The 12,153-nt window shown below is 48.8% G+C and overlaps 1 protein-coding gene across 1 annotated transcript in view; it reads left to right on the top strand.

The window, feature by feature from the left end:
• Nucleotides 1-11,436, top strand: part of GRHL3 (grainyhead like transcription factor 3) — a 29,730-nt gene extending 18,294 nt beyond the window's left edge. Inside the window, exons 11-15 of the mRNA XM_024203637.1 lie at nt 1,330-1,367; nt 2,066-2,154; nt 2,430-2,515; nt 3,944-4,008; nt 11,322-11,436. Of these exons, the coding sequence (XP_024059405.1) occupies nt 1,330-1,367; nt 2,066-2,154; nt 2,430-2,515; nt 3,944-4,008; nt 11,322-11,436 (393 nt within the window). The remainder of the gene's footprint in view (nt 1-1,329; nt 1,368-2,065; nt 2,155-2,429; nt 2,516-3,943; nt 4,009-11,321) is intronic.
• Nucleotides 11,437-12,153: the final 717 nt, after the last annotated feature.

Genomic DNA, 12,153 nt, shown 5'->3' with positions numbered 1-12,153 from the left:
ACACACACACACACACACACACAACTTGAAAGCTGGGTCAATGGAGTGCGTCCTGGAGACACTAATTGCATCGTGTAGAGGAAAAGAACCCACAGCGTCAATTTTATTAACTAACAATTTCAAGGTCAAGGGAGATTTAATTTGGGGAAAGGTGAACTTGAGGAAAAGTTTTCTCAAGAAGGGTTGTATAAGGATTACCTGCAAATTTGCACGGTGGATTGAGCTGGAAAGAGCAAAAGCATTTGCACAAAATGACCCCTAGCAAAATTCCTCCATTCAAAACACCTCCATCTGTGGGATATCCCTCAGCTTCTCCCCGGCCTCTCTCTGTTCCCGATGATCCTCCCTGCAGCTGAGAAGAGCTGGGCTTCCGAACTGCTCAGCAGTGCCCTGGAGGCCATCGCTCAAGAAGTTGAGTTGCCACCTGTCTGAGTTGGTCCAAATGGGCAAATTCAGCCAGGACAACATTGTGGCGTCTTCTTGCAACAGGATGATATTTTGGTGCAACAGTGTTGACGCTAGGGGACAGGAGAACTCGGTCTGCCACACCAGAATCTGCTGAGAAACCATGGGCTCTGGATTCAGAATCGATTGCGAGATTCAAGCTCCTTTTGGTTCTGACAAGATGTATATTCTGGACTGTTGTCTGTGGGACAGGAATCGCAGTGGATGAGACTCTGTCGGGCTTTCACTTAGTCAGAAAAGCGTGGATGTGTGTTTGTTCTTTAATTGCAGTTTCCTAGGGGGAAATGACGGTATAAGGGGAAAAAATCATCTGACCTTTAAAACAAAAAAATCAGTTGGGTTTGCAAACCTGAGACCAGCCCATGTTGTTCCATCCCCAGCTGAATTATTCTATTCCAGTGATGACGTCATTGTCATGATACCGCATCACCCCACGGCACATCCCAACAAGGCAGTTCACGGGCCCCCAGACTCCCGAATGTCCTGCTGATGGGTAGGCTCTTCCCGTTGAAAAGGGGATAATGCCGCTCTACAAGGGATGCCAAACTTCCCGCCAGCCCAAGCAGCAGGGGATACGCTAAGAATCCATGGGTTGAAATCCTGGTTCCACTGAAGTCAATTGCAAAACTACCCTGGATTTAAATGGAGCCAAGATTTGATCCCATATAGGCACATCCCTCCCCTGAACCCTACACAGCCATATTCTGCCTTCAGCCGCATGGCTGTAGCCAAGGACAGGATCAGGCCGTGAGATCTAAGGCGAGAATGAGTATCTTAGTGGGGAGCCCATCAAGGGACATCTTATGGGCTCTTGAAAACAAAAGTTAAACTAAAACGATCTCTTTTTTTTTCTTTTCATTCAAGGTGCTTCCTGCTGCTGCTGTTCCTAACAACGTAAACAGGTAGGAAAGGACAGGGGCTCATCAATCTTTTCACCTCTTCAGGCCAGTAATTGTTCGGGTACCTGTGGAGCTTAGCGTGTGCACACATCCCAGCTATCTGCAGGCGCACCCTCTGCCTGCACTGAAGTCTTCTCTCATGGAAAGGTGTGGAATGGACTCTCATAACACTCAGCCCCACCCCCCAAAAAGACTGCTGTGACGTTTCCTTTACCACCCTGAAAAGCTAGTGTGGTATCCTGCTAATCGGGTGACGGAACATGTTTAAAAATCAGAATGATCCCTGAACCGGCTCGGACGGGCTAAGGTAGCCAAAGGCAGAGGCTGCTGTAAAGGAAGCTGAAAGAGAGAGAAACCCTTGCTTTCAAAATCACCCAGGTGGGAAGTTCAGATACCCGCCTTGGCCTGATCCGAAAGTCAGTGGAAAGACTCTCATTAACATCAGTGGCTTTTGGACCGGGCCCAGTAATTCTGAGACATTACATGTCTTTTGCCTGGGATATAAAACCAAACCCCTCACCACTTGTGATCACTGGAGAGCCCGTTGCACTCAAGGAGAGGGGTGTTATCTTCGGTGTCCTGGCCACAGTCCAACTCCGGTAATGCTTCTGTCACCGGCATTTGGGAACCTCCCTTTTAACTGTTGGAATGTTTGCTTCTGTCATACGTCTTCCTGACGGTCTCCTCTCGTGTTTACTTAGGTTGCCATTAAAACGGGGCTGTCCCTCGTTCTCGGATGAGTTTGATCCTTCACCTTCCAAACTAGCCAAAGAAGAAGATGCCAAGAGAGGTATTGTTATTATTGAGATTATCGTGGCACCGAGCAGCCTGAACCACAGCCCAGGCCCCCATGTTGCTAGGTGCGGTGCAAACACAGAACAGAGGGTCCCTGCCCCAAACAGCTTCCAAAACCTCCCCGTTGGGAATTCAATTCCTTTGGCAAGTGGTTCGTCACATGGCCCAACTCATTCGGGATCTTCATTTAAACGGGATCCTACAAGCTTTGGAAATGTGCTGCAAACACCTGCAACCAGTGGTTTAAAAGCTGCCTGTTGTCTGTCCCAGTCTTGTTGTATGTGCGGAGGGAATCCGAGGAAGTATTCGATGCTCTTATGCTGAAGACACCAGATCTCCAAGGACTCAGGAATGCTGTAAGTTTCGTGCCATGACTGTGACACATAAACTGCAGTGTGTTCTCGGAAATCAGGGGTCGGGGAGGGGAGAGGGGGTGTTGGAATTAACTCCCTGTGCAGGGGCTCAGCACAAGGACGGGGCACCACTTCTATCTCACGTCTGCCCTGTTTGGAGGAGCTAAATGGTGCGTAGGCCTTGTGCTAAGAATTCCACCCGAGTGAAAAAGTCAGCCCATGCGTTGAGAGCTGTAGCTTGAGAGGTGAGCTCTCTCCAGGAGCACAAACCTTATCAGTGCAGTCTTTTGTTCAGATCACAGTATAAAAGCCCTAGGATTCTCCTTTTATTACAGTGTTTTCGTATTTTCAGCTGTAAAACATCCCTCACCATTCCCTGGCTCTATCTCCGGGGGATCTGAAGCCAGGGCAAGTCTACCTGCTATCCACCTTAGGATGGAATTTTCTGTTTGAGGAACACACAGGGCATATTTCTGTGATGATTATCAGAAGAATCCCCGATAACCCTAGCTCCTCTTTGGGGGGTGGAATAAAACAAACAATAAACCTAAATGATCCAATGGTGCCTTTATGGCAGCGCTGTGGGGGGGGGGGGGGGGAGGGGTTGTTGTTTTTGCAAACTTTTAAAAACAGAGCAGAGGCAGGTTGCAGAATGTCAGGTTATCGCTTCCTCCCCATGGCAATACAGCCAAGCAGACAAGACCTTTCACAGAAAATGCTGCCGAATGAATGTAAAACTCTCCCTCAACTTCCAAACCTGCTCAGAGCGTCATCAAAGCGCTTATGATGCTAGAAGCAGGAGTGCCGCCAGCTTTTCTGCCGCCCTAGGCAGCGGAAGGTCCCGCCCCGAAATGCCGCCCCCCACAGAGGCAGCGGAAGGTCCCGCTGCCGAAATACCGCCGCAGTCGCCGCCCCCCAAATTATAGCACCCGAGGCGACCGCCTAGGTCGCCTAATGGGTTGTGCCGGCCCTGGCTAGAAGCCTTTGCAGCTTGACCCAGAACCTCAGCAAAAGTCGGGATCGCAAGGGATTCAGGGCTATCAGAGTCAGACATGCACGTTCTGTTGGTAAACCAAAAGCTCTAAGGTGCAGAAGCTTTGCACAGGTGCATTAGTCTGTCTCTGTGCCCCCATGAGGTGACTTCCCAAGGTCACGTACCACTTCAGTGATGGAACCAGGAGTTAGCACCCGGGTCTCCTGAGTCCATTGAACCAAGCTGCAGCAGCAAAAGGCCAGGTTACCGTAGTAACCCCAGTATAAGCTATGTCATTGCTCTAGCATTTTTTTTATAAGGAGGAGGGGGGGAAATTCTTCCATTGAGGAGTGACCCTACGGCAAAGCTCCCTTTTATTTTATCTGCTGGGATTTCATTCTGAATGTGCAAAAAAAAAAAAAAAAAAAGATTTTAAAGTGTCACGTTTTCTCCTGCAGATTTCAGAAAAATATGGGCTGCCTGAAGAAAGCATCTATAAAGTCTATAAAAAGTGCAAACGAGGGTAAGCAAATCTCCGATCTGCATTTGCACTGGGCGCCTAGGATCTTTGTACCCTTTGGTGCCCTGCCACGGGATGAAACCGTATTTTAACAAGATAATAAATACCAAAGCTATGGGAGGTCTGGGCCATTTGGAGCATATAAAACACAGAACTCTTTCTGCCCTTTAAAGATTTGGGATAACGTTTGTTTGTACTAACTTTATTCTGAGTGGTGAAGTCTCCTGGGGAAAGGTGGGGGGAGGAGCTGGTTGGGTGGTTTAATGGATGATCTCTCAGAGTGAAAGCCTGGGCTTAGAGTGAATTTATGTTATCTCAGTCTGCGAGGTACGAATGTTTGCTTCTCACAACTAGTGTGCATAACTGGCATCAGGCCTTGCCCGGATCAGGACTGGCCAGTGTGGAGACTGTGGGCTGCAGAGAAAATAGCAGGGTTAAAAAGCTTTGCATTGTGTTCCACTGGCTCTTCCCAAGGGTTAGGTACAAACAGGGCACCTTCGTTCCCAGCTTTGCCAACCCATCAGCCATCATTCGCTAATGGAGTGATCCACAGCCATGGGAGTCCTTCCTGGACTCTGGTAGGTGATGGTCAGACCCTACGTATGAACACGCACCCTGAATATATAGATGCCACGGACAGAATGAACCTTAATAGGAATTTAGACCTAAACGCCTGCCTTGATTAAGAAAAGGATTTGTATCTCCTGCTGAAGGCACCGCTATGAAAACGTGTTGTTCTTTGGTGCGTTGGTTTGGTGTGCTGGGGCAGCAGGACTTGTCTAGAGCAGCCGTCCAAGCCTGAGCTAGGTCATTGGTGATGAAGGTTGTTACCATCTGTTGGTTGTCTGGTGGCTCATGTGAAATGAGTCCGAGGGGCTGCGTCTCACCTGGTTCCAGTGTGTTCACATCACAAAGCACCACCTCTGTAGGTGCTAGCTGGCTCCTAGTGTTGACTAACCCATAGACTGAACTCCCTTCTCTCCCCTATAGGTGGTCCCTCCAGATCATTGTTAAGGTACATTGGGCAAGATCATCAGCTGGTGTAAACTGGTGTCGCTGCATTGACATGAATGGAGCTATGCAAATTCTCACCGGCTGATGATCTGACCCATTTCCCATAGTGCTCTGTGGATAAATAAAGGACTCAGTCTCTGGGGCTGCCAATCCAATATGGAATTCAATGGGGGAAAAAAATTCAGGGGTGATATAAAAAATTTCCAAGAGGTCTCCAAAAACCCAAGAACTTTGGGCTCCAACTCCACTAACAATGGAATGAATGAGACTGGGAAAGTCCTCTTAGAGTCTGTCTTTGATAACCACACAGGGTTTGTGAAGGCAGCTTTAGTCCGTGTCGGACAGTATTTTACTCTGGTACTTTTGATTCACACCTTTGCCTGTTAGCTATTGTAGAGGGCTTGTTAATGACTTCCCGGAAACAAGCAGGTGGCCTTTTAGCTCCCAGGGTTGAGCTGTCTAAAAGTTTCCTTCAATGACTCCAGAAAAGCAAAACCGTGTCGTAGTGGTGGTGCCTGCACATTCTGCCCTGGCATTGTGGGAGATTAACTTCAAGGACAGCCCTATCCCTACCCTGCCCTACAAAGTGACGAGAGGACTTTTCACACAGCACACAACTTACCTGTGGAACTCATTGCCATGGGATGTTGTGAAAGCCAAAAACTTATTTGGGTTGAAAAAAGAACTGGATAAGTTCATGGCAAACAGGTCTATCGATGGCTATTAGCCAAGATGGTCAGGGATACAACCCCATGCTCTGGGTGTCCCTAAACCTGACAACCAGAAATTGGGAGTGGAAGACAGGACTGGCTCACTCCATAACTACCCTGTTCTGTACACTCCCCCTGAAGCTCAGGTACGGGCCACTGTCGGGGACAGAACACTGGGCAAGATGGACAATGGGTGACCCACTATGGCAGCTCTTATGGGAATAGACACTTTGAGGGGTATGCAGCACGGTCAGTTCGTTCTCAGCTGATCATTTGATACTGTAATGCAGAGCAAGAGAACGGGTTTGCCGTGCAGCGGGATTCTTGCTAATCTTCTGTCAAAGGGCTCATGTTGCCAGACAAAGAATACGTCGAGTGCACTTTCACTGTGCCCTACCCCCGCTGAGGCCCTTGTTGTGTCTGGAAAACCATGGTCCTGGGCCACCAAGCCGCAGCTTGACGTTATTGTGTACTGTTGTAATTATAACTTGGGAGCAACGAACAGCAACTAATAGCAATGCCCTCCTCGGAGACGGAGCGAATAGCTTTGTTAATCTGCCGTTGTCTGAAAGGGAGGCTTTGATTGTTGAAGTTGAAGGATCCCTCCTAGCCACGAGGTGATCCTTTGCCTGGAAAGAGCTCAAGAATTTCATCGGGGGACGTTATTGTACAGCGTCTTGCTTTCTTTGCTAAGTGACCCCAGAGAAAAAAAGCCCTCGGAGTTGAAGATTGGAGCTGGCGCCGCAGGTGGGAGTTTGGGTTGTTTTGTAACCAAACCATGTGCAAAGTGTGATTTTTGAGGCGTAATCAGACCTGACAGGGACCCCCCCCCATGACAAACACATCTCTCCTAAGTGGAAGAACTAGTGCTTGTGCTTAGGCAGGGCTGGGGGAGTCTGGGGGAAGGGCTTCTGGGAATCAGCCTTTTCTTAGTTCAGACTGTAAGTGATTCTTGGAGGACCCCACTGAAGGTGAATCCAACCCCCAGTCAGTGATCTGCCCGGGCATGTCTACTGCTGCTCTCTTGTCAGTTCCCGCTTCAGTCCCAAAGCTGCTGCTTTGGAAATTCTCTTTCTAACGTAACCTTAGAAACACCTAATCACTGTGACTGCCCCCAAGATGCTGGGGGGGGGGGGGGGGGAGAGTTTTGCTTTGTTGGGAGTTCGCAGGGCAATATGGCACTTGCTGAACATAGCTACTTTGCAGATCCTGTGCAGCTCTGGGGCATTAGCTGAAACGCTCTTTAAACAGACCTTTGTTACTCAGACACGCTGAGATATGTGCAAATAATGCCAGCTCCTGCTCTGTGTTTTCCTAGCAGTCAGAGACACTGAGTTATAGCTGGCGTCTCTTGTACAATTGAGGCTGTGCTAATCACATGTGAAAAACCCTTCGGGGCTTGATCCCCATTGAAAACAATGGGCAAGATCCTCCACTGGTGTCAAATGGCGTAGCTCTGTTGACTTTAATGGAGCGACATGGGTTTACACCAACTGGGGATCTGGCCCATTGACTTCAGTGGAGGGGTGCATCCCTGAGAACGAGCTAATTGCTATTTTCCAGAACGCGTTCTGAAATAAAGAACTTTGAACCGCTCCCTTCCCCCGATGAATGGGGAAAGACTCATCCGCTGCCAAGCTTATTTCCATAAATCCAGACAGCGAGTCCTCCACGCACACAGAGATATGATCGCGCTTTGCAAGCACCAGTGACTGCCTGGAAAATGAATGAATTGTTTGTACTGGCGCAGGCCCAGGTTTTTAGCGCAGAGGGAGACAGAGAGGAGAATTAGAATGACGCCAGTTTGTGCATTAGATGGTTTTGGTGATGGGGCTCCTGACAAGCGTCTAACAAGGTGGAAGAAACCGTCCCAGAATGTTGGCAGCGGCCAGGGTGTGCCGGGGTAGTTTAAAGGGACTCTCGCTGCTGTCCCGTTCCGTTGACGTCAGTATGAGAAAGTCTGAGAGAAGTGGGCTTCTCGGGGGGGATCTTCTAACACACTCTGCACTGGCATCTGTCTGGGAGTTTGATATTGAGGTCAGTGGGAACAGAGCAACAAGCAGCCCTGAGTGCATCTGAAAATCCCATCTCACGGCTCAAGGCCCAGATGCAAGAAGGTGCTTAAATTTGTGTGTAGCTTTCAGTAAACACACACACACACACACACACACACACAGAGCTAACTTGGGTCGGAACTGACTATGCTACCCAGCTGTGTGAATCTGAGTCCCCTACACAGATGAGTTCCTGTGAGGCAGGGGGAAAAGGGTCTTGTCTGGTTGAGGGAACCACCTATAACTTGATTTTTGTTTGTTACTCTATCTGATACCAAGTTAATATTATGAAGTAATGAATGCTTGGGAGATAGAATCAACCAGGGATTCTTATCCCTGCCCAAAACGGAGGAACAAGGAAATAAAAAGGCAACACATGTAAAGCAGACCAAATGAAATACCGTCATATCCAACTTGTAATTAAGCTTTGGAACTCATTGTCACCAGTTATTGTTGAGCAAATACCTTCCTCAGATTCAAACTCGGCTACAATCTACTTATTGCGAAATGTTTCCTGCTCTCCTGGCCTTCATTTTCCCTTTGCATGATTTCATCCTATTGCCTCACCCTAAGCAATTATCTTTCTCCTTGGCATTTACTTTGTGGGCCTCAGCTGGTATAAACCAATGTGGCTCCACAAACTTCATATAATTGTGAGCTTGGTCTAGATCTGCAATCTAAGGTCTGGATTTCTCTTCATGACGTACCTGAATCTTTTTGATTGAGAAATCGGACTGGAAACCCAACAGCATGAGGTTCGTGTGACTCCCAGTGCCTCAGGTCTAGGAATCAGGATGAACTGGAGAGAACTCATGTAACTTTGGGTGCAAAGATTCTCTTTCCATGTTGGTCAAAAGTTCAGAGCAGCATGAAAACAGCTGATGAAGAAACCTGACCCAACTTTTCCCATCTCCCATAAAGCTTGTGTCTGATTCATACCTAGATGAAGGTTTGATTCAGTTAATAGTTTTAATGTAACTCAGCATCTATAGTGGACCTTTCACCAGGCGGCTGCTAAATGCCTGAGTTTAGGCAGGTAGCGTCCCCATTCTACAGATGGGGAAACTGAGGTGATGTGGTGATTTGGTCAGTGTCACACAGGAAGTTGGTGGCAGAGCTGGGAATAATTTCCGAGGCCCCCTGCTCTAACAGCTGGACACACTTACCTCTTTTTTTAATCCGAAGTGGCGTGTTCACCCACTCTGATCAGTGGGTAGCATTTTTCAAAGCTGAAATAAGGCTGGGTGGGACAAGTCGCTTCCAGACCGGATGCCTTTCCCAGCTGTAGGTGGATGAAATATGAAAGACTTTTTGGAGATGCCTCATTTGTCATTTAAAGTCACCTTGGTTTTGGGTTGCATAAGGCAACAGCGTGGGTCGGACACACCTGTGTGACACTGCCCTAGATTTCCACTCTGTGTTTAAAGTAGCATGCAGCTGTCTACATCTGGGATGACTGGAATCGGCTTACAAAGCAGAACTCCTAGTACAAAAGTGGAAAAGCAATTGAAGAATCTAAGAAGAGGGTTGGCGGATTTTGGCAGCTGGGTAGATTGTCATCCTACTCGGTGACTGTTTTGCTTCTGCCGCTGCCCATCCACTCACCTTTTTATCTGCCCCCACAGCCTCTGGATCTCTGTCCTCTCTCATGTTCATTGCCAAAGAGGTTGGGCCTCCTTGTTGTGTTTGTGTAACAGCTACATGACTCTGGACAAGTTATTTTGTGCCTCAGTTTACCCATGTGTCGTGTTTAATGCCCTCCACTGAACGGCCCTAGATATAGGAAATCAACCTGCTTATAAAGCATTTTGAGATCTTCTGAAAAGTGCAGTGAAGAGTAAATTATTGAGCACCGGTCACATTCTAAAGCATGTAATTAACAAATCTGAATGAAAAGGCAAACCTTGCCCCTTCACCTGCTTGATGCACTTCCTGTTTCAAAGGCAATCTGACATTCCTTGAATTCTGCACTGTCTTAGAACGGATGGGCCAGATGCTCTGGTGCTGTCAATTGGTGTATCTTCATTGACTGCCAAGGGACTTCGACGATTTACACCAACTGAGGGTCTGGCCTGTCCTCTGTGCCTGACAAATTACTAGATTTGCTAGAAACTGAAGCCTCTTTATTTCTGAGTATTGCACAGTTAATGCTATTGCCCCATTAATGATCCCAGTAGAGACCTGGAGGGAACGTGCTGTGTGCAATGAAAGACGATTTGTTCTCTTTGCCACTTCCAAACGGTTCCGAGTGCCTCCTGTGATTTATGGGAACATAGCCGTGTGACGCCCCGCGACATCAATGATATTTTAATAAGGAACTCTGGTACGATGGGGAGCCGTGGCCTGGGCTTTAAATCAGCTGTTGAAATGCTTCTCCCCCTGCCCTTTATAATTTCTGGTTCCAAGCAGTTGATTTTATGACTGTCACTGAAGTTGTAACCAGTCTGCGGCCAGGAAAGATGTGGCCGCTTGGAAGGACAAAGAATTTGGAGTGCTGGCTCTCCTGCTGATGCTGTATATTCAGGCAGCATGTGTTCTTCTCTACAGTTGGCGGATTAGCCACTGGGCCAACAGGGCCTGTGCCCAGGGGCCCCGGCCAATTGGGGGGCCCTGGAAAAATGGGCACACCTGTGCCCCACCCCGCTCTGCCCACCTAGCACTCCTGCTGGGGACTGGGGACGGGCCGCAGGGGCTTGCCCCACTCCACCTGCTTGGCGCTCCTGCTGCAGAGCAGGGGAAGTGCCCCAACCATGCTCCCTGGCAGGAGTGCCAGGTGGGTGGAGCGGGGCAAGTGCCCGCACCCCAACCCCGCTCCCTGGCAGGAGTACCCAGGCAGAGCGGGGAAGCCCCTGCACCCTGACCGGGGGGATACGGGAGGAATGCAGGTGGAAGGGATGGGGAGGGGCTCCCACTTGCTCTGGCCCAGGGCTCCACAAAACCTTAATCCGCCTCTGCCTCTCTGGGAGAACGGGCGTACAGCGCTTACATTCTGCACGGGGATCTTGGCGGTTGTAAGTGGAAAAGACTCTCCCTGTCAATTCTCCGCATTGCAGCCCAACTCGGCAATGCCTTGAAGCCCGGGGTAGGAGAAAGTGGACAATGCAGTATTCTGTGGGTGCCCTCCCAGCTCGCCCGCTCCTGTTGTTAAATGAGCAAGCCGGCTTCCCAAGTGGAAATAAGCCACCCGTTGCTTACCGCAGAGCCCCAGAAAGGAACCAGTCGGTCACAATAAGGGTCTGGTTGCAAACTGGTTAGTAACAAGAACGCAGATTGATTGTATGGTGCTTTGCCTGTTCAAAGCTCTTTATAAAAGACTCTCTGATCCTCCCAGCACCTGTGTGGCCCAGGTAGGTCAGTCCTATTATTGCACCTAGGTGGAAACTGAGGCACAGTGAAGTGCTAGGACTTGCGCAAGGCCACGTGGCAAGTTAGTGGGAAAGGCAGGACGAGAACTCAGGATGTCCCAGTTCCCACCGCTCTGCAGTTAAAGTGACTGCTTGAAATATGCGCCCCTAATCCAATCTCTCTCCTCTCCTAGCATCTTGGTGAACATGGATAACAACATCATCCAGCACTACAGCAACCACATGGCTTTTTTACTGGACATAGTGGAAGCAGAGGACAAAATCCAGATCATCCTCAAGGAGTTATAAAGAGCCCAGGGCTGCACTTACGCTGGGACTTCTCTCCTGAAGCCGGCAAGTTGGACCCAAACGGAACACAACCTCACGCCATGCCTCATTGCCTGTACTTGAACACGTTCGTTCCCCTGGGGGGGAGACACTCAGCGCGAGGAAGTGCTTGGACAATCCATTCTCAATGTGAACGTGGAACTTCTCTCGGTTGAATTTATTATTATTAATATTATTATTATTATTTGTATTTTGTATTTTCTTCCCCCCAGGCAACAGGTCAGAGTTTCTGTTTCACGGTTGGGATAGCAGATCGCCTAATAAGGCTGCCCAATGGCAGCCTACACATAGACAAACGAATGCTTTTGTTCGCCCTTTGTCTTGGCCTGTTGCTGAATCGATCACAGGCAGCAGCTTTCTACTAAACCGTCAGTCATGCAGAACCTTCAAACAGGGCTGATCCCAGCCGGCAGCTCCTCGCTCCAAGGAGACTTTCTCAGATGCATTGAAACATGGCTGCTAAACAGATGCTGCCGGCTCTGGGCACGGCCCCTCCACCCCACCCCGGATGTAAATACCACTCGTCAGCCATTTGTTTTATACATTTCTAATGTACCCTTCCTTTTATATTTTGTATATGTATAAATACGCCTCGTTTTATATTTGACCCAGCACCGGGACACTGAGAGCATTTCAAAACCGGGCTGCTTCACATTTCCCCGTGACCTCGTTTTTATA

Source organism: Terrapene carolina, unplaced genomic scaffold (assembly GCF_002925995.2).
Source record: "Terrapene carolina triunguis isolate 2854851 unplaced genomic scaffold, T_m_triunguis-2.0 Scaffold236, whole genome shotgun sequence".
NCBI lineage: Eukaryota > Metazoa > Chordata > Testudines > Emydidae > Terrapene > Terrapene triunguis.
This window is presented reverse-complemented; position numbering and strand designations above follow the sequence as displayed.